Source organism: Leishmania mexicana, chromosome 32, assembly GCF_000234665.1.
Source record: "Leishmania mexicana MHOM/GT/2001/U1103 complete genome, chromosome 32".
NCBI lineage: Eukaryota > Euglenozoa > Kinetoplastea > Trypanosomatida > Trypanosomatidae > Leishmania > Leishmania mexicana.
Genome location: NC_018336.1, coordinates 1,342,352 through 1,363,455, shown reverse-complemented (window position 1 = coordinate 1,363,455; position 21,104 = coordinate 1,342,352). Strand labels below are relative to the sequence as shown.

General features: G+C 60.1%; 3 protein-coding genes across 3 annotated transcripts; all 3 read right to left on the bottom strand.

Moving 5' to 3' along the window:
* Window positions 1-239: 239 nt before the first annotated feature.
* Window positions 240-1,637, bottom strand: LMXM_32_3100 (conserved hypothetical protein; the record flags this gene model as incomplete). Its single annotated transcript, XM_003878518.1, has 1 exon — window positions 240-1,637. One exon carries the CDS (start codon window positions 1,635-1,637, stop codon window positions 240-242), a length of 1,398 nt encoding a protein of 465 aa, XP_003878567.1.
* A 1,118-nt stretch (window positions 1,638-2,755) lies between these two features.
* LMXM_32_3090 (conserved hypothetical protein) lies at window positions 2,756-6,976 on the bottom strand (the record flags this gene model as incomplete). The annotated part of the gene is made up of 1 exon (XM_003878517.1): window positions 2,756-6,976. One exon carries the CDS (start codon window positions 6,974-6,976, stop codon window positions 2,756-2,758), a length of 4,221 nt encoding a protein of 1,406 aa, XP_003878566.1.
* Window positions 6,977-9,716: 2,740 nt separating this feature from the next.
* Window positions 9,717-16,121, bottom strand: LMXM_32_3080 (hypothetical protein, unknown function; the record flags this gene model as incomplete). Its single annotated transcript, XM_003878516.1, has 1 exon — window positions 9,717-16,121. One exon carries the CDS (start codon window positions 16,119-16,121, stop codon window positions 9,717-9,719), a length of 6,405 nt encoding a protein of 2,134 aa, XP_003878565.1.
* Between the last annotated feature and the right edge of the window lie 4,983 nt (window positions 16,122-21,104).

Genomic DNA, 21,104 nt, shown 5'->3' with positions numbered 1-21,104 from the left:
TCTAAGATATTTTTTTTCTTCAAGAGATTGAGCACTTCCGCTTGAGCGTTGACCCCTTCGACGGCGTGCGCGTGCAAAGCGGCCTTCGACGGAGCCTGGGCAGCACAACAACGCACCACTCATGGCGATAACCACAAGAAAATGTCCCATAGCAGAATGCACAGAGAGAGAGCCCGATACACACACAATGCTATACGCACGGAGAGCGCACCGGGGAGAGGAAAGGGAGGCCTGTACCCTCAACCGGAGTTGGGGAGGCTGGCGACAATCTTGTCGCCATCCTTGACATGGGGGGCCATCTTGCGGATCGTGCTGCGCATGTCAAGTGGGGCGTCCTGCGAGATGTCAGGCATGCGAGAGTTGAGGAAGGCGGTGCCGTCGTAGTCCATAGCCTTCAGCTTTGCCTTATAGAAGCGCGCCTTGGCGTCGACCTTATCCCACGTTCCCTCGATGTTGGAAGTGTCGAAGCCGTCTTCGCGGTCCTTTTCCGCGTCTACCGACGACGACTCCGTCATCTTCTTTTTCAGCCACAGGTCGTTGATCGGCTGCCCAGAGTCCTGCATCACCTTCAAATCCTGCAGGATACCGTACACCTTGGAGAACTGCTGCTTGTACTCCCCATAATCTTGGCGAATATCCGCCATCGTCTTCTTGGCACCTGCCTGGCCGGACGCCAAGCAACCCTCCGGCTGTGCCAGGTCACCGCCTAGAACGCCCTTGCCCGACACGTTCTCCATCGCTGCGGCCAAAAACGTGTTGAGCGGGCGCTGTGGATCGACGGCAGCGTTGAGGGACGGCGTGCGGACGTCAGGCGGCTGCAGCACTGTCGCATCCTCCTCACAGCCCTTCTCTAGCTCGACGCGCTTAGGTGCCTCCTCCGCGAGTCGCTTGCCAGCCATCTCCATACTCTCCTCGAGCCTCTCCTGCAAGAGGCGCCCGTCGAGGAGATTGGGGTTGAGCTTCCACAGCTGCACGCTGAGGCGCATGTCGGTCTCCACCCGTCTGCGAGTTCCGTTGGGCGCGACGTACGTGTGCACCTCTGCCGTCTTTTCACCAAAGCGGAAGCCCCAGCGTGCCTCGCCGGAGACACACAGGAGAGCGCGAGACGGCAGCAGCACCTGCCCGCGCCGGCCGGTGCTCTCGTCGTCAAAGTCCAAAACGGTATCACTCAGCAGATTGAGATAAAGGAAGCCGGTGCCAACGGTGGGATGCTCGACGTGCATCTCGTAGCCGGGGATCTGATGCTCCACAACCCGCGCCGTATCCGGCACTGCACCCATCAGCGGCTGCGCCACGTCACTCAGCACGCGCAGCAATGTCGGCGACCACAGCAACCCCGGCAGATGGCGCACCTCCCTCTTCTGCCAGTTCTTTACCTCAGTGAATTCCTTTTCCGTACCGAACATCTCCAGGTACACATGCTTGATGACCCTGTCATCCGGCGTAGACCCTTTCCAGACGATCGTCTGTCCTTCGCGTTGCAAAATACGACTGAGCTCGGCGTAGATGTGCTCCTCCTCATCTAGTGAGACGACATTGCGGAACACTTCGCAGCGCTGCACGTTTGGCGGCAGCGAAACGAGCGACGCATCGGCTGACAAGGCACGCACCAAACGTAGAAGACCCCGCCGCAGCATTCGCCTGACTCCGCGTGTCGGGGCTCACAAGAAAAGGAAGCGGAGGGGATGAGCGAAATCGAACAGACCAACGGGCAGGGAGGCGAGACGACGCCGATGCCGTGCAGGTGGCGGCGCCGAGATGCACTGCAGTGGCCACAGCAAAAGAGAGAAAAAGGAATGCCAGTGGCTTGCCTGTTACGCTATTCATCCTCCCGAACACCCCCTTCCAGACACACACACAATAAAGGATGCGCTGGAGAATAGAGAGCACCGTTGCTGGTGAGTGTGCGGCTGTGCTCGCCTACGTGTGCGCGCCGGACGTTGAGTACCTGCGCATGTAAAAGCGAAAGAGTGGAGAGCGTAATAAAGAAGTGGAAGTGATCAGGGGGAGGGTCAAGTAGATGGATGGAGCGACAGGCTTGCAGATGATTCCCGTCGGTATGTGGATGTGCCTCAAGGAGGACGTGATGCGTCACGAATTCAATCTCTCCACAAACGGAGCGTGAAGTGCCACCATGTCACCAACACAGCACACACTGCGTGGCTGAGTTGCAGCTAGTCGCGTCGAGGAGCAGCGGCCGATCAGCCAACACTGTTGCTCCGGTGTGCACAAGACAGGACCGGCACCGTTACCTCCGCATCCACCATAACTGGCAGCTACGCGGCGGACTGGAACAGGGTGGTGCGAGGTGGGGCATGGGCACGCTTGTAGTAAAGCAAGGAGTTGGGTGGGTTTACCTTACACACAGCAACAGACAGGGTACACAAGAGAAGACGGAGAAACACGAGGCCAGCGTCGAGGAGGGAAGAGGGGGACACCTGCAAAGTCCTCATCCACATGCAGGCACGCACGACACACGGACACGTGCAACACAAAAGACCGAGACACACACCCTACACGCAAGCGTCCGCAGTAGAGCACAGAACCACCGCCGCCATCAACCGCGAACGCTGAACTAATCAGAGACTCCACTGGCTCCCCGTGATGTCATAACGGGGGTTCTTGATACACGGGATAGGCACAACCGTGACCCACCAAACGTGCCTGATCCCTTTACCTTATCTGCCCACGCTGGCCTCCAACCGTAGCGTGCACAGCACACTCACGTAGACCTGGCGGCATTCTTTGTCTGCCCCTAATGTAGCTCACCATTGACTGACCGGCTGCTCATGGCGCGAGCGTAGTTCTTGACGGTCTCACTTACCTTCTCCGCACTCTTGCACGGCACCCACTTGTTGCACGCCTTCCCATCGTGGAAGAAGGGTAGGCGAATGTAGATGAACTCGCTCGTGATGTGCAGCGGAAAGTGGTACGTCTCGTTGCCACCGCTCGAGTACACCTGGTAGAGGTGCCGTTTGTTTTCCGTCTCGGCGAAGGCGTAGGCAAAGCCGCCGCTCACTTCGCGTTGAGCGTCGAGGGCGGCCTGTACGTATTCGGTGCCGTCCTCAAAGCGGCGGTGCGCGCGAATCGACTGGATGAGCTTCACCATCGGCTCCACAAAGTTGCACAGAAAGTCGTCCACGTCGGTGAACTCCCACTGCCGGTCCACGACGCGATCCTCGACCTTGTAGTAGAACTGGCCGTTCGCGCGGCGCTCCTCGGAAATGACCCAATGGTTTGTAGCGTTGCTGCCGACCTTCACCTCACACACCACCCGATGCACACTCGCGGTGCGCGGGCGCAGAAGCGACTCGCCAATCTCCTTGTCGCGTAGCATGTCGGCTGCGCCGTTCTTGGAAACGTCGCGGAAGAGCGGGTGGCGCGACATCTTTGTCGCGAACACACGCACCTGCTGTTCCACCTGCGCTGTGTTCAGCGAGTTCACGCTGCTGCTGGGGCCGCCGCGCTCCATGTTGCCGTACGACGGTATCGCCGTCTCCCCATCACCGTTGTCGTCACGTGACACCGCCAGCTCCTCGCGTGGGGGGCACCACTGGAGATGCAGCTCACAGCGCGCCCATACGCAGCGACGTACGGTGCCTTGCAGGAGAGCGCCGCGGCGAAGCCACACAGGCGCCTCCACCCGCTCGGGCGGCCGCGCATCACCGTTCTCGTTGCGCTTCCAGTCCTGCAGCTGCTCTGACCGACGAATATACTCGAGAAGGTCTACACGCATCGCCTCATCGCGGATATCCGCTGCCGCGATAAAAGCAGTCACGCCGCGCGAGGTGGCGAGCCGGATGCCAGGCGTGGAGCCGCCCTGAACGTTTGTTACTGTACCCGTGACGTAGTCGCCCTCGCGCACCACGAAGGTGCCACGGCTTCCGCTGCCGCTTCCTGCCCCAGCCCCCTTCGACAGCGCGTTGATGTCAGCACTGGAGAGATACGTGATGCCGGTAATGCAACTCATGAACTCGACGTTCGTGAGGCGGCGGTACGGGCGGCGCGCAAAGGAGCGTCCATTGGCAACAAGCTCGTCCACGACAAGCTCCACCTCACGACGGCCCACGTCGGCCAGGGCCGCGGCACTCGCCTTGGCCTTGGCAACCACAGAGGGCACATCGACGCGGTAGAGTGCAGCTCGGCGCTCCTCCTGCGCCATCCCAAGCAGCCCCACTAGCAGCGCTTCTGCCGGCAGTGTCGATGAGGAGGCGGTCGCCTTTGCCACCATGCAAGCGATCGTGTACCACTGCGACGGGATCAGTGTTGCATCGAGAGGGTGCCACGGGAGCTCCGCCTCGCATTGCTCCGGCGAGCGAACCCGCAGCACCGGCGCGGCGTTCTGCACGATTGCGGCCCCGTAGGGCTGCAGAAGCTGCTCCACTTGCCGTCGGCTTTGCGGGACGTCGGAGTGAAGGATGGCGCTGGCCAACGCACGCGCTTTGGCAGGGCCGAGGCCGGGAACAAACTGCAGCGTCGCAGCAGCGTTGGGGCGGAACACGATATCGCCGACCCACAGGCCCACCGCCGCCACCCACAGACTCATCTCCCACGCCAGACGCTGATAGAGCTGGCGGTCGTGCGAGGGTGAGATGCGTATCGTGCGGCACAGCTGCAGCGCCGTCTGCTCGCCCTCGAACAAGGAGCACAGCACCTGCAGCGGGTCCTGCACGTAGCGGGCGAGAGCCACGCTCGTCACCACAATGTTCTCTGTCTGAGGCAGCTCTAACCGCGCATACGTCGTGACGCTGTAGTACCGTGGCACTTCCACACTCGCCCACACAACGGGCACGTCGACAAAGGTGCTCTGATGAACCTGCTCTCGCACAAAGTTCTCGAGAGTGCGCAAGAGAGGCAGACACGCGGTGGAGGAGGCTCCGATGGCCACCACCGTAGGTCGGCACTGCGTGAACAGCTTCCGCAGCTGTGCCGCCTGCAGCACCGCCCGCTCCCGCCCGCTCACAGTCGACACAGCGCAGTCCACCCAACGCGTCGTGCCCACAACGGTGCCATGCTCATCGATGAAGGTGAAGGCCGTGACGCCGCTGTTGCCGCGATAGACTGCACAGACGCGGCTGACGTCGTGCGCCTCCTTGGTTGCGGGGAGCGCCTCCACGACGTTCCACTGCGGTTCCCACACCCGCGCAGCGCCATCGAAGTCGCTGAGCTGAAGCCGGGTCGCGGCGTACGGACCCTGTGTGCAGAAGGTACTGAGGCGCTGCGCTGACGACACGCTCACAACGTACTCGGCGTTTGCGGTAAGCTGAGCACGCACCTGCGTTGGAAGCACCTCCAACAGGCGAATAACAACGAAGCTCATCGCCTCGTCGCGCGCGCGCCACCAATCTGTGTCCTCGCGGCGCTGGTAAAGGCCTTCGAGGTTGAGGATGTCGTACACAAGTTTCTGATCCAGCACAAAGTACAGCCTCACGAGGTCATTGCGCTCCATCTCGAGAAGCTCCAGGAAGTACTGCGCGTGCTCCGTGAACATGCTGGCCAGCGAGAAGATCTGGTCCGAGCGCTCTGAGCGCTTGTAGCTGACGATGAGGTCGCCCTCGGCGCAGAAGACATCAACCACCATACTAGCCAGCACCGGCGCCTTGGAGAACTGCGATACCAGCGCCTTCGTGAACAAGGAGAGAATCTGCTCACCGTCTAGTGGCCGCGCTAGCGTTCGACCGACATTCGCGGCCCAGTCGTGCAACCTCATGTGCGCATTGCTCGGGCACAGCGTCACTGCCGTGTTGGAGCGCAGGTTCTCCTGATACTGCAGGCCGGTGATGCTGAACTCTTCAAAAGCGTCCTCGAGGCCCAGCTCTCGAATGCGCAGGTAGGGGTCTGTGCCGTGCAGACCCTGCAGGCTGTCTACAAAGGTCAGCCAGATGTCCGCCTCCACTGCGCTCTCAAATACGAGGGAGTTGAGGATCGTCCGTTGATCCTGCACACGGGCGTCCGGGTGGTCCTTGAGGGAGGCAATCATGCGCTGCCGACGGTACTCGAGGCCGAGAAACAGACGGTTCAACTCCACGAGGCGCACGAGGAGGCGGCCAAGCTCGATGAAGCACGGCTTGCGCTGGGCGTAATGACGCTCACGGCGGTCGATGTACCACAGCGGGTCGCCTTCGCCGATGGAGTGACGCGCTAAAGCGTCGAATCCGACATAGGTTTCGCCGATGGCCGGCTCCTGGCGCTGGCCGGTGGTGGTGTTGTACGCGTAGGACGCCGACGCGATGGTGTGCCTGGCGTCTTCGGTCAGCACTGACCCCTCCAACAACGCGCACAGGAGTGGATGCAAGGGCGTCTGGTGGTACACCATGAGGTGGCCAGGCTCATAGTGCTCTGTCGTCATCTTCTGCAGTGCGTACCCCAGCGCGACCACCACCGGCTCGTCGACGATCTCGGCGAGCGGGCGACTGGCGAGAGCGCAGATGCGCGTATTGTGTGCAAAAGGCTGACCCGCATTGCGCAGCTGACGCAGCACCCAGTAAACCTCGCGCTGGAGGGAGAACTCGCACACGCTACCGTCTGGGAGCACTCGAGGCTCCACGAGGGCCTCCTTGAGCCGCTCAGGACATGTCGCACGCACTGCGGACTCCGTAGTCTTGCCAAGCCCCGTCTGCTCCAACTTGAACTCGAGGTCGTCGCGTAAGCCCTCCTCATCGATCTGGTGCCGCGGTGCGGAAAAGTGGTCAGCGGCGCCGGCCTCAATCCAGTGCATGAACTCGTTTGTTTCAAAGTCGGCAAGATTCGCCTCCTCCGATCCCTGGTCCTCCTCGTCATCACTGCGCTGCCCCGAGTCGCCGGCGTCGCTCAGTGGCTCATCGCGCAGATTCTCTAACTCGCGACGCGCCTCCTCGCGCAGGCGACGGTCGTGCTCCGCCTCCTTTTGCCGCTCCGCCGCAGTCACGAAGCGACGTGCGGCACTGTCGTCGTCGTCCTGATCGTATTCTGGCAGAAAGCTAAAGATTACTTGCATGAATGCGTTGTGCACACGTTCCGCCGCAAGGCTGGCGTCGGTCAAATCGCGCACCCACGCGAGCCCAGCGAACACGTGCTCAATAGAGGCGGCACCATTGGTGGATGAGTCCATGTTTAGCACGTCGTGTTGCCGTACCAGAGAAGCAGTAGGAAAGACCTCTGAAACGGCGAGTCTAAGGCACTTTTGATTCCTTTCGTCTCTCTCGCTCTCTCAGTAGATGTTGATCGCTACGGCCACGTGGGGTGATCGGGCGGCACAACGACGGCGCTGGTACGTCTAACGGCACAGAGAAACGTGGAGGAGGAAAAGAGAACCAAGACAAGCCACAACGGCACGTATCGATTCCAACAGAAAGAGGAGAAGGTTCTCGAGTCGTGCGCGCCTCTGGAGTCACATGCCGACTGAATGCCGTCGACGCCTCGCTAAACAACGCTAGCACGGAAACACCACGCAGAAGAGGAAAGTCGTGAACCACGTCGCAGCCGCCGGAAGATGGAGATCCTCCAAATGGCACCACTCACACAGACGCCCACAGTAAAATGCTCAGGCACACAACGACGACTCAGAGATCGAAAGAAGGGGGAGGGAGGAGAAAAGAGGCTTCGAGCCCCCCTCTTCACAGTCGAGTGATGTAGGTGGTCTTGACGAGGAGTAACGGTACGGGAAGACGGTCGGTGCGTTGTCCCTTTCTTCCGTTTGCTGGGTTTGTGTCAGCCCTCGTTATTGCTGGGTCCGCGTCACTGAAGCCAGACGCACCCGCGCTGGGGAGCAACAACCTCTCTTTTGTACTTCGTCGTGTCGCTGAGAAGGAAAGGAAAAAAAGGCGCCAAATGAGCACACGCGCGGAGACATGCAGTCGAGTGTCTGCGTTGAAAGCGAAGCCAGGCGGAGGTGATTGTAGCCGATGAGGAGAGACGGAGTGAGAAAGAAGGCAATCCGATGGATCACATGCAGGGAGCGTGTACTGGGGCTGTGCGGGGCTACAGCACCGAAGCACTCCTCAAGGACTATTGGCGAGCAAGTGTAGCCGATAAAGGCAAGCACGTCATTCTTCAAACGTCACAGTCACGGAGGGAAAGTGGTCACGGCATCTCGGCCTTTACACCCCCGAGGCACCTCAGCGATGATGCGCTATGAGGCGAGAAGTGACGGCGGCGCGCCCGCCACCTTTTTCCCAATTGCAGTTGCGCGACAACACCCCCTCATCACGAATTCATATTGTACACGAGAAGAGAGGTAGCGGGAGAGGGAGGAGCATCGAGGTACTTGTGCCATCCTCATCCCCGTGCTCAAGTGGCGCGAGGGGTTCAAGCAAGCTGAATAGCAGACCCATAACTGTGAAAAAAAATGCGGAACCCACGCAAGAAGAAAACCTGGAACAGGATGAACAAGGGAGGCGGAATGGTGACATGAGCATTTCTTGCACGGAAGGTTTGTGTCTCTGTAGAGCTGGCGACGTGAAAGACCGCCAACGCTGGCATCCAGCACGCCTTGATGGCTGTAAGGGAGGAGTTACGTCGGCGCAGAAGCAAAAAAGAGACAGTTTAGAGAGTGATAAAGGGAGGGAGGAGAGGTGGTGGCGGCGGTGGTAGAGGTAGCACCATGGAGGCACAGAGAACAACAAAAGAACACCGATGCTGAGAAAACATCACCACACATACCCACCCACCCACCCACGCACATACGGGGGGGGGAGATGCAGGCGTGGCTGCCTTTCACTTGCATCCTAAAAAAAGAAACCGAGCACGTGGAATAAAGAATGTGGCGGAGAGGCGCGCAAGAGAGCGGCATCGATCGCATGTTTCTGAGTATGCACACCACTATCGACGCATGTTAGGCGCATGGTGTGATATCTGCCGTGCACCTTGGACAGATATCACACAGTACCATGGAGAGAAAGAATGCAATTGCATCTACATAAAGGCTTCTACACGGGTATGTACATACATAAAACGTACTGGTGGTGAGGCAGAGGAGAGTGGGAAAGTTCGGAGAGAGCACCTCTCACACCCCTGCGCTTTTTCGCCATGATCACTGCCCGCCCGCCCGCCATTCACTCTTTCCTCCTCCGTACATATCAGCAAAGAAAGGGCCCAGTGCAAAAAGGAGAAATGCGAGGCAGACAGCCACAAGAGAAGGCTCCCGTGCAACATGCCGAGGGTGTCAGCACGCCACACTAGGAAAAGGGGGGGGAGGAGGGGGGGCGATCGGGGCTGAGCAGAGAAAACAACCCGGAAAAAAATGATACGAATAATAAACGAATACTCGCATGCAGCGCCAAGAAAATAAACGGCAGGGTACTTCTGCTGCCGCACGGAATCGTCGCACCCTCCCCCCTCCCACTGCTACACGTCCTTGCCGAGCTTGTCCTCGGCAGGTCAGTTACACACGCATAACGGGGCTGAGGTGCACATCAAACCACCCAGATTGCTAGCGCGCACCCATTGGAGGGCTGTGTGGGATGGATACCCGGTGCGCAGTCGACGGCTCACGGCACATGTGTCCCCATTTTTCAGCACAATACGCTAAGGGGACAGGAGCGCAGACCCATACATAGTCCTGTCTTCACCAGGAAACGTGAGCGGCACGCAAGTAGACAGGAATAACCGCACATATGCGCGTCTCAAAAGCGTCCGCCATTATCTCACGCGCTCCCAGTGGCAGCAGTGGCACCAGCAGCATTGAATGACTCCTGTCTGTACATTTTGCAGCGCACACAGCCTACACTAGGCACTTTCTACATGCCGGGTAGCGCGGTCGTGACAGTCGCCATGAGCTCGCGCTGCATGCAAGAGTAGCGCGCGCGGATCGTCCTCTCGATCAAGTCAAAGTCGTCCTGCAACCTCTGTAGACGGCGGCTCGGCTCTGTAGAGACAAAGACGAACGACGGCGAGTGACTCGGAAGCATCCTAATCGTTGGCAGAGGTGACGCGGGCGAGGAGCTAAGGGCGCCGGATTGCATCTTGGCCGCGCTGCTGTACTGAGAAGAGGACGCAAGTGTGATCATCTGCGGAGAGTGGCTGTAACAGAGCGAAGCCGGTCCGCACGAGGGCAGCTTCGGTGCATTGTAGAGGTGCCCCGCTGTCGTATTGGCCTGGCTCGTCTGTAAAACCGCGCAAGGCGCGCTCTTGGTAGCTGAGTAAAGATGTGCGCTGAGCGGAGGACAGCTCGGTATGGGAATGGCGGTAGCAGTCGGGTTTGCGTCAAGCACAGCCGCCTTAGGCGGGTGATCCATGCGCACGTCGACAACCGTAGTCGGCACCGCCGGGCAAACCTTCACGAGAGATGGCGATCGCGTGAGGGAAGACGGTGCTGATGCCCGCGGCTTGCCGTGCGTCTTACCTTCCCCTTCGGCGTAAAGCGTTGGCAGATGCGTAGGCTCCTCACCTGCCAAGCTTGAGTCGAAACCCAATGGGGGCCTCTTCTTAGCAGGCGCTGAGGCAGCACGCAGTGTTTGTTTCACTGGCACCTGAGAGGGGGCCGCGGCGATCCGAATGGAGATGGGCGACAGGGAGGGGACGGCTGGGGCAGCGGCGCTTTGCGGAGTTTGGGGAGAGGGAGCGCTCAGCCGGACAGCACACGGCGTGCGACGCTCCACCGACTCCACCTTGTTGAGAACCTTCAACGGCGGTGACGGTGTCACTGGTATCCGAATAACGGGAGCCGCCGTGGTAGAGACTGGTGCGGCGCGGGCAGAGACCACCGGCCGTGCGGCGGTGCTGCGGCGAAGAGGAGCAGGCGGCTGCGCAGCTCTGTGCTCAACACATTCGTCGCTCTCCGACAACGTGGTGTCTTCTGCGTCGTCGTCCTCCTCATACCCCGTTTCTGTGAATGACACCGTCGCAGCGTACGTCGGCGCTGGGTGCTCGCAAGTACTCGTTGTCTGTTCCTCGACACGCATCTGCCCGTCGTGCCGCCGTTGCTGCTGATGCTGCTGGTGCACCCTCGGCTCGCTCCGCTGTGGCAAGGATGTCTGCAGACGAGGCAGTGGAGGCGGCAGGTTTGCAGCCCGTGTATCCACCTCCATGCGGCCCCTCTCTGTCCCAACGATGCACATATTGGCCACTACGGCTGCCGGGGGAGGTTTCCCCGTCGCCTCCGCGGCTGGAGGTGCCGACACCGCGTCTGGCGCTGGCAAGTAATTGAGCCCGTACATCTTCTTCCCTCCAGCCATCTCCGCTTTGCTTACGACAGTCAGCGGGCCTGCTTTCTCGACCTTGCCATCGGGCACCACGGTCGCCAGGTTTGTCTGGAGAGGGTCGAGCGGCATACCTAGCGCAAGTTCGATGTGCGAGTGCTGGCGTTGGCTCGGCACCTCGGCAACGTCGTACGCTGTGCTAAGGTGACGGGGGGCAATTCGGAGCCCGTTCATGCCGTGCTTGAGCGGTTTTCGGGTCAGCATGAAGCTGTCATACATCTTCCACAGCTGAGGGAAAGGGTATTCCATGATCGCGTGCGCCATTCGCCCTCGATCAACGTTAGTACAGACCGTCGTGCTAGCTACATCGTACGCGATCGTGATCCCGTCCGACTTCGCCGCAATGCCTATCACCGCAACGGTGACTGGCACGGCGGCGACTTCACTGCCACGCAGGCACTGCAGCGTCTCCCACACAAAGGTTTCAGTGAGGAGGTCACCGTGCTCCACCAGCGTCTGCCACCATGCCTTTCCTTCTAGATGTGCTCTGTACATGGTATCCGTTACTTTATGATTGCTGAGGTGGCGCGATGTTCCGCTGAAGCGGCGGCACACCGCCCGGGCAGCTGTGAGAGGGCATTGCTGTAGCGCGTTCTCCACCGCGCGCAGCGACCTGGCGTCTGAGATGAGCGCCTCGCGCAGCACATCCGCGCGCTGCTCTATTGCCGCTGGCCACAAGTCGCCCTCTACGTAGAGGGCATGTGAGCTGGCGTCTCGGCCTTCTGGTGATACCGGCGCCGCACTGGTCGTCGGTGAAAGCATCAATGTGGAGCTGGATAAGAGAGTGCTGCAGTGCATCGCCTCCGGCTGTAACTTTGTCTCTACGTGTGGTGGTGCCCGCGGTGTTCGTACTGCTGCCAACTGGTGCAGCAGCTCATTCACCTTCGGGTAGTCATGCTCCAACAGCAACGAACAACATTCTGCCACAGAGTGAGTGGTCGGCAAGCGCAACGTCGCATTCACCGTGAGGTGGCCGGAGAGTTGCAGGTCCTCAACCAAATCATCCGCCGTGTCAAGGACGGCGCACGTCTCTGCGGAAAAGAGCGTGCGCACAGTCTTCACTTCCCCTGCCAGCGTTTCGTCGATGAGTCCAGGGACGTCAAAGAAGCGACGAAGCAGTATTCGCACGGGTGCGCAGGATGCGGAGAATTCGGTGAGTGCACCCTGGTGAAGCAACGGCGACCGCTCAAGCACAGCTGTTGGGACGGAGAAGTCAGCTTGCCACGAGCTACCGTCAGCGACGGTCACCGCCTGCAGCGCCATCTCGTTCTTGGTGGACACCAGCACAGCGTTGACATCATGAATTGCTGCCTTCGCCACGCCATCGCCGCGGTCTGCAAGCAGACGACCCTGCAGGGTGCTAGACAGTTGGCCGTGAAACGTTGCTCCGTGCTTCGCTGGCGACGACACTACTGACGCAGAGAGCGGCGAGAGTACCTCCACTTGATTGATGGTGACAGCCTTCGCGGAGGCGTCCACGAGGCTTTCGATGGGAACGGCGCGGCGCTGCATGGTAGCCTCTGCCGCGCTGCACACCGACGACACGGCGAACGAGCGCAGCGGACGGAGGTGGCGCTGAGAATGCTGTGCGTAGAAATCTGTCATGGGAAGCATCCGCAGCTCTGGGAGGACTTCAACGGCTGCTGGAGAAAAGACGTCTGAGGTAGTGGAGGCGGCGGCGCTCGCCTCCGGATCCCGCTCCTGGCTGGACGGCTGCCGCACCACACCTGGGGCACCCATCACCTCCTCGTGGAGCTTGCCGGCGCACCTCACGATCACTTTCTCTATCGCGCCCGTGAGTGTGCCAAATAAAGCGTGCACGTCTTCCGTCAACGCGCGCTGCAGCTGCAGCGGGTACTGCTCCCGCAGCGTCTCCCATTTGTCCCCCGCCATGGAGGAGACATGCATTCCTTGAGTACTGTCCAAGTCGACCTTCTGCATTGCCAAGTCAGCCGCCACCGCAGTGTCCTCGGAAGGGGATGGAGCGGTGCTCGACTCCGTGTTGGTGGCACCGGCGTCCGTGACTCCTGCATATTCATTCTCTTCAAAGCTGATGCGCTGCTGTTGGTAGGCCAGTTGGCGCTCTGTGGCCGTGTGTCGTGACAAGGGCATCGGTTTCTGCTCCAGTGGTGGCTCAAGGAGATCACGTAGCTCACTAGCAGGTGCCTCTTCCTCTCTGTTGGACATCGCCTGCGTGCTCTTGTCTTCCTGCAGCGATTTCGTGCGTTGCTTGTCTGCGTCACAAAGCACGCACGAGGCGACCTGCTCTTGCCCGACGGCTGCCGGCTTTTCCGACGAGTTCCGCGGTATGGGCAGCAGCGTTGGAAATAGAAAGGGTGCCAGCAGGGACTTGTTCGCCTTCTTTGCGTCACTCTTTGACTTCACCGAGTCGGCGACGTAAGCGTTGGGGTGCCCCATCGTACTTTCTGCCGTGATTGTACTCGGCGTGAGTCGTTCGGAGGAGTGTTCGGCCGACTCAGCAACGGTTTGCGGCCGTCGTTCGAGCACTTCCGTCACTGAAGAGGCGCCATCTTTTGTTGTGCGCACCCGAGGTGATAGCAGCGCCGTCCGCGCCGAGGCCGAGCTCCCGCAAGGGACACCGATGCTCTCGACTTTCGACTCGGAGAGGGTTCTGGAAAGCGACAACTGCGTCGAATATGTCTGCGTGAGGAGCGACTTGCCTGTCGACTCATTCACACACCCCGGTGCAAGCGCAGGCGCGACCGGCGGAGTTGTTTGTATCTCCACCGTTGTGGTGGGGCGCCTCCTCAATGACACCACCACCCGTTTTCGGTGTGATGTCGCCGCAACAGAGCCTGCAGAGACGAAGCCTTCGTTCGCGCTCGAAGAGGAAGATTCAGCGCTGTGGATGGGACCGTTTTGAGCAATGAGGCTGTAGACGCTACTGGTGGTGCTGACACTGGGCCGTTCGCTGTTTGTGTACTCAGGGGCGTTAAGCACAGAGCCCTCAGACAGCAGCCACGATCGCCGGACCGCCTCGGTGCACGGCAAGGCTGAGCGCACAAGCAACTCCGACTGTGGCAGGGCCGCGGCCACGGTTGTCGCCACGGTGCAAGCAGTCGTCATCACACTCGTGTCCACCCGCTGCGACGCGGGCGCGGTCCTCGGCGTCGAAGCGCAGCGTTTGGCAACAATAGGCACCTCGACGGCCAAGGATGTGAGGCCCGCGGTGAAGGATCCAATAACGCCCCACGTTTCGGTGAACGAGCAGCGGTTGATTGCCGCCTCGCAGTCGAACGCCCCGTGATCGCCGTTTCCATCCGCACAGCGCAGGAGAAGCTCGATGTAGAGGCCGGTTGGCTGAACCGCCCACAAGTGAACTTGCACGTCGTTCGCATCCGGCACAGCGTACATGGTATCCCTGAGGAGCGCCAGCCGCAGCTGCGACGGCGCGGTATCAATGAGTTTCTGCAGCGCATCGGCGGCCTCTTCCAAGAACAGCAAAGGCACACTCAGCTTCAGCGGCTGGTACGTCGCCGACGTCGCGGCAGTGGCGCTGATTTTTGACAGCGGCGCCTTTGTGGACAAGGTCGGCGCCACCTGGTGCTTGCGCAGCACTGAAGGCGAAGGTTGTGGTGGTACTGCCGTCGGTTGCGGAGTATTCGCAGCCTCGTCCGCCGCTGCATGCGGCGTTGCCGCGCTGGTGCGAGTGCTGCTTTCATACCACCGCGGTGGCGACACCACCGACTGAGGTAGTGTCGGGGACACCTCCCGCGAGAGGAAGAACGCCACCAGGTTGTACACCTCCCACGATTCTGCAAAGGAGCTGGATAAAAGGGTGGCTGAGATGTTCGACTGCGAGCCAGGAGACTCTTTTAAAGACAGGATGACTTCCATCTCCGCCCCTGCAGCATGCAGGCTAAGGACCTCGACCGCCTCACTGGGAAACGAAAAGGCCTCGACACCCCGCTTAAGCGTGCGGGTGAGCAGCTGGCGGTGATGGCGGAGGACAAAGGACCAGAGAGCGCCAGGAAACACTAGCCGAAGGCGGTTCAAGTGGACGGCCGAAGCGCTTCTGGTGCACATAGCGGCCGTTGCCTTCTTCGGCGAAGGCACCGATCGCTTCTCGCTGGTCGATGGAGAGAAGATGAACGGCGGTGGTGGCTTTCGGGTGACCGCCCTCAAGGCGGTGGCGGGAAGCTCTGGCGGTGGCAGTTCAAAGGCGACTACTGGCTGGATGGGGTAGGCAGCGTAGAAATCGATTATGAGATCGCGCCGGGAGAGTGCCTCGTAGTCGATCAGGACCTGCTGCATAGAGGCGAAGGATGCGACCGCGGTGGCACATGGCTCCGGTGCTACGGCAGGTGAAGGGTGGCTGGGCGGCAGCTGCTGCGGTGGTTTCATTGCCTCCATCAGTGTCGGCATCGGCATAGCACGAGCCAAACCAACGCCCCTTGCACTCGCGGCGGCTGGAAAAGGCTGCCCGTCATCGTATGGATGGTGCGCTGTTGCGGTTTCTGTTGCCGATTCGAATGTTGCCCCGTACGCTTGACGGATACGCGTCAGCATTGAGGGAAGAAGACGGTGGCGAGGCCGCTTGCGGTGCACCGTCACCGGTGGAGCGTTTCTGGGATTGTCACTTGCGCTTTCGGGTAACGAGGACATATGTGGTGATGGTTGTGGAGCCGGCTCGGGCTCGCTGATTAGAGATCCGGTGTCGAGTGCAGTCGACTCGGCATACTCGAACGCTGGCTCTTCAGTTGTCCCTGTGAAGCCGCACCGCTCCGTCAACGGCTGCCACCTTCTCGCAGAGGTATTGGACAAGTCGAAGACAGAAGCCCGCGTCGAGCGTTCAGATTTGTGGCCGGAAATGACGTCTTTCGTTGCAGCGCCGACGACCTGATCCAGGTACGTAGCGGGCCCCTCCTTCATGGCTGAGTGTGCCAATGGAGGAGCAGAGTGGCACACGTACAGGTGCGCCATGTGAATCCCGACAGTCTGGTGAGAGGCAGCCCGCGGCGAGGGGGAGGGACGGGCGAGGTGGAGTGAGATCAACAATGGCAACCAGTGCACAATCAAAGCACACGCGCCCCTTGGCGACACGACTGTCTACAAGAGCTGCAGAAACGAAGAAAAGGTAAAAAGGAAACAGCAAAAAGAAACGGAGCAAGCTGAAGGCAGGCAGGGAGGCGGGGTGGAGAGTCGAACTGTGCATGTGGCCTAGACTCAAGCGAAGTGAGAGACCAAGGGGGAAAGGGAGGGGGTGCGCAACTGCACACACGGGCACTGGTACACGCAACAAATGTGAGCGCGGAGGCACACGAGGGGCCCGAGAGGGCGTGAGATGCATAGGTAAAAGAAACAAACGTGTGAACGTATATGTTGTTCGGGGGAAGAACGAGGAGGAGGAGCAAGGGAGGCGGAAAAGAGAATTGCCTTTGAGGAAGCACAGACTGTCGTTGAGGGACTACCAGAAGGGGGGAGGGGGCAACGTGGGATATCCGTGCCCCCGAAGCTCAGTAATCAGATTGAGTGCGTCACTAGACCGCGGTGAAGGTGATGAAGAGACGGCAAAGACCCCCTCTCGTTTTCTTTGTTTATTAATTGTGACCGCGTTGGGTGCACATGTTTTTTCTTTTGTGTTTCACATCTGCAGAGGCGAAGAAGGAAAAACAGGCAACTGCAACAGTCCATCCACATTGCTTGTTCTAAGAGTTCAAGATACATGCCACGCGCCCTCATGTGCGCATGTCGGTCAAGGATGCGGGAGGGGGGAGGGGGAGGGTAGTGGGTGAAAATGGAGTGCATTCAGGTGCGAAAACGGACGAAACAAACGAACCAGACAAGAACAAGAAGGGGCGAAGAAAAGACATGCGGAAACAATGAAGAAAGAGACAAAGAGGACAGAAGAGGTGGGAAAGGCGGCGTGAACCCACACAAAACACCAACAGAACATGAAAAAAAATGAGCACAACATCAAAGAGGGCATAGGAGAGAGAGGTATGTGCGCACATCCCCGCCCTTTTTCCCCTTCCGCCATCTCCCCTACACAGATACACAAGGTTACACATACAAGATCACGTGGTGAAGCAATGATGGGAAAAAGGGTGGGTGGTGGTGGTGGGGGGGGGGGCAGAGTGGAGGGAGGGGGAGCGAGAACATCCCACAGAAGAAAAACTAGCAACTTCTACAGGATGAGATGAGGAAGGAGGAGGATGAGGGGGAAGTATTAGGAGGGGGGGGGATAAGAGATGAAGGAAGCAGAGCATACACCGAGAGATCCCCTCCCTCCCCCACACACATTTACATATCCCACATACAAGACAGACGGAGATGCAAAGAGAGCCACACAACATCAAGAAGGAAAATGAGAGATGAAGCAGAGGAAGTCGTGCGCAGACAGACCGCCCGCTCAAACACCTCGCACAGACACATGTACCCACTCCCAAGTACACACACCCACGGACCACCATGACACCCACGAAGTGCACAAAGAGAGGACGTTCACAGCCGATACCAACAACAATGATGTCAACGAGAGAAGAGGGTCAAGAAAAGATGAGTCAAAGAGTCCCAGACACGCCCACGCACGCAGCAGCATGAGAGAAGAGTTGTGCTGCGAGACAGGAAGGGTCGAACAGTAGGAGAGAAAGTGACCGCGAGGAAGGAGAGCGGACGACAGAAGTGAGTAGCGACAGACGTCAACTCACCAGAGACAGTCGAACAATGGTGTCAAGTGACGTCCTCACGCGGAGAAAAAAAACAAAGATAGTGCGAGGGGGATCAAGAGAGGGCAAGCAGCCTGGAGACAGAGAAAGGGGTGAGGACTAAAACGACATTCACTCACAAAAGGCGGATGGGATACATCTGTCCTTCGCTGATGGGTGACGCAGCATACGCACACTTACATGCGTGCGTACGTTTGCTTTTACAAACGGCTACTCCAGCAGAGAGCCCATCCCCGACTTCATGTGCTGCAGGCCTTTGCGGACCTTTGCGTAAGACGGCGGAATGGGTGGCAGGAAACTCCGTGGCGTGTTGGTAGTGGGGCCGGTGGACACCGACGATTTGCTGCAGTTGAGAGAGCGGTGCATCTCGCGATCGAGCTGCTTCTGGCGTTCCTGGTGCTTGTGCTGACGTTGTTTACGTGATAGCTCGCTCTCCAGTTCGCGTAGATTGACGCGGCGCTGACGATGCCGTGTAGTGTTGCTGAGGGAGCGCTGTCGCGGGGGATGCGGAATGAGACTGCTGTTGACGCTAGTGTGCCACAGCGCAGGCGGGGTCATCTGGGCGCCGCGTGTGAGTGATATACCACGCGTTTGATGCGCATTCGGCTGCTGCGAGGTTCGCCCTTCCGACTCTTTATGTGGAGCGTACAGGTGCGTCAGGTGTGGATGCGGTGGTGTTGGCGAAGGCTTGCGGATCGCCGAGTAGCTGTCCTCCATCAGCGCGGTGCAAATTGCATCGCTGATGGAGCTAGTGTGACTGTGCATAAGTTTTGGGTGCCAGTCACTACTTTCTTCGGGTTGTAGAAGCCCCTGTCTCGAGGAGAACCGCCGCTGACACTTCGGGCAGAAACTGTCCCCTTGGGAAGTGGAGTTCGTGGCTGGGATCTGCAGTCGGCAGGCCGAGGAAGGCGATGCTCGGCGGGACGCGTTGCTGCACTTCATCACGCACGGGACGACGCGCTGCTGCTCGTCCACCTCGTTCGGGGTTCCGTAGAGGTCCCAAACGCGCTGGAAGTCAAACTGCTCGAGTTTGGCATCAATTACTTCCTCTGAGTCTGTCCCCGGGTGGGTCACATAGAAATCCACCACGATGTCATCGGCTACCGCGTAGTCGGCGATGTGCACCGCCTGCGGGGTTACATTCAGGGCAGTTGCCGTGTCAGCTGCGAACGCCTCGATAAAGCGAGTCATGCCGCGGTTCCTTACCTCCTTCCACTTGGTCCCAACAAAGCCGACGCGATGAAACGTTTTCACGCCATTGTGCGTCGTCCTCTCTTCCACTGGCGTGGCGTTCTTGTAGTACAGCTTCCACACATCGGCGTAAGGAGCACTACGGAGTTCCAAGTTGATCTGTTTTCTCGGCAGTGCGCTTGGGTGGGTGACACGAAAGCTGACGATGGTGTCGCCTGTGCTCTCGTTGCACTGCACCTTGGTCACCGAGTCCGGTTCGTAACCGAGCTTCTCGCCAGTCCCCTTCACGAACGCGGCCACGAAGTCGTCCTTCTGCGTCTTCAGGATTACGGACCACTGGTTTCCCACAAAACCGACACGGTGCTTCGTGCTCACCGTCTCAGGAACCGCCGGTACTCTCACTGCCTTTGCTACCGGCGCCGGCGCCGTTTCACGCGAAAACTTCGATGACTCACGTCCATCGTCACCTGCGTGATAACGTTCCATCGAAGAGGGAGGGTTGCTCGCCGACGTCCGTTTCTCAATGGCAGGAGAAGCTTCGTGGACCGCAGGCACCACAGGAAGGCTCTCTCGCACTGCAGGTGTGCTAATCGTCGCAGAGCGAGTACAACCACCCGACGACAACGTGCTCCTGGACGCCTCTTGAGCAGCCCGCGGAGGAGGGTGCGGCTTCAGTGCAGCCGAGGGGGGCCGGGACATCTCCGTATCAGCGGGTGGTAATCGGAACTTCGACGCTGAGTTGATGCAGCGTGATGTCCGCCGGATCGTAGACAGAGCCTCGCCCTCAAAGAAGTGGCCTGTGGTCGTGTCGGGAGTCTTCGGATAGTGCTCCCAAGTCAGCGGAAAATGGTACGCGCGCAGCTTATCATCCGTCTCGGCAGCAGTTAGAAAATCGAATGCGTGCACCACAACAAATGTGCCCACCAAGCTTCCGCATGCAAGCTCCACGTGCTGAATATCCATCACACGTACATCGAGCGCGTGGGCGACATCGAGGCGAAAGGCTTCCACAACCACCGGCAAATAGACCACCTTAGCCCAATACCTTCCCTGCAACTTTACCGTATGATGACTCACTCGCGGCTTCGAAGACCTTTCCTCGACCCCCTGCACCCCACCGAGCGTGCGCACAGGAGACTCCAAAAAACGAGACCCGACCTGTACAGAACACCCAGAAGAACCAGAAGGAAGAAAACAGATGGATTGAGCGACACCTTCATGCACCTTATTCTCCCTTATCTCCGTATTTCGAGAACAACGGGTCTCCTGCGGTTCCGCGGCACGCTCGGCCGCCGGCGCCTCGTCCTGCTCCGGCGCATGCAGCGCTGCAGGCTCCGCACACCCGAGGTCGCTGCGCGAGTAGCCCTCCGGCTCCGCCACGGACTGCCAGAGCTCGCGCGACGGCCGCGCCTCCGCCGACGCAGCCATGCGGGTCTCCTGCGGCTCCGCGGCACGCTCGGCCGCCGGCGCCTCGTCCTGCTCCGGCGCATGCAGCGCTGCAGGCTCCGCACACCCGAGGTCGCTGCGCGAGTAGCCCTCCGGCTCCGCCACGGACTGCCAGAGCTCGCGCGACGGCCGCGCCTCCGCCGACGCAGCCATGCGGGTCTCCTGCGGCTCCGCGGCACGCTCGGCCGCCGGCGCCTCGTCCTGCTCCGGCGCATGCAGCGCTGCAGGCTCCGCACACCCGAGGTCGCTGCGCGAGTAGCCCTCCGGCTCCGCCACGGACTGCCAGAGCTCGCGCGACGGCCGCGCCTCCGCCGACGCAGCCATGCGGGTCTCCTGCGGCTCCGCGGCACGCTCGGCCGCCGGCGCCTCGTCCTGCTCCGGCGCATGCAGCGCTGCAGGCTCCGCACACCCGAGGTCGCTGCGCGAGTAGCCCTCCGGCTCCGCCACGGACTGCCAGAGCTCGCGCGACGGCCGCGCCTCCGCCGACGCAGCCATGCAGGTCTCCTGCGGCTCCGCGGCACGCTCGGCCGCCGGCGCCTCGTCCTGCTCCGGCGCATGCAGCGCTGCAGGCTCCGCACACCCGAGGTCGCTGCGCGAGTAG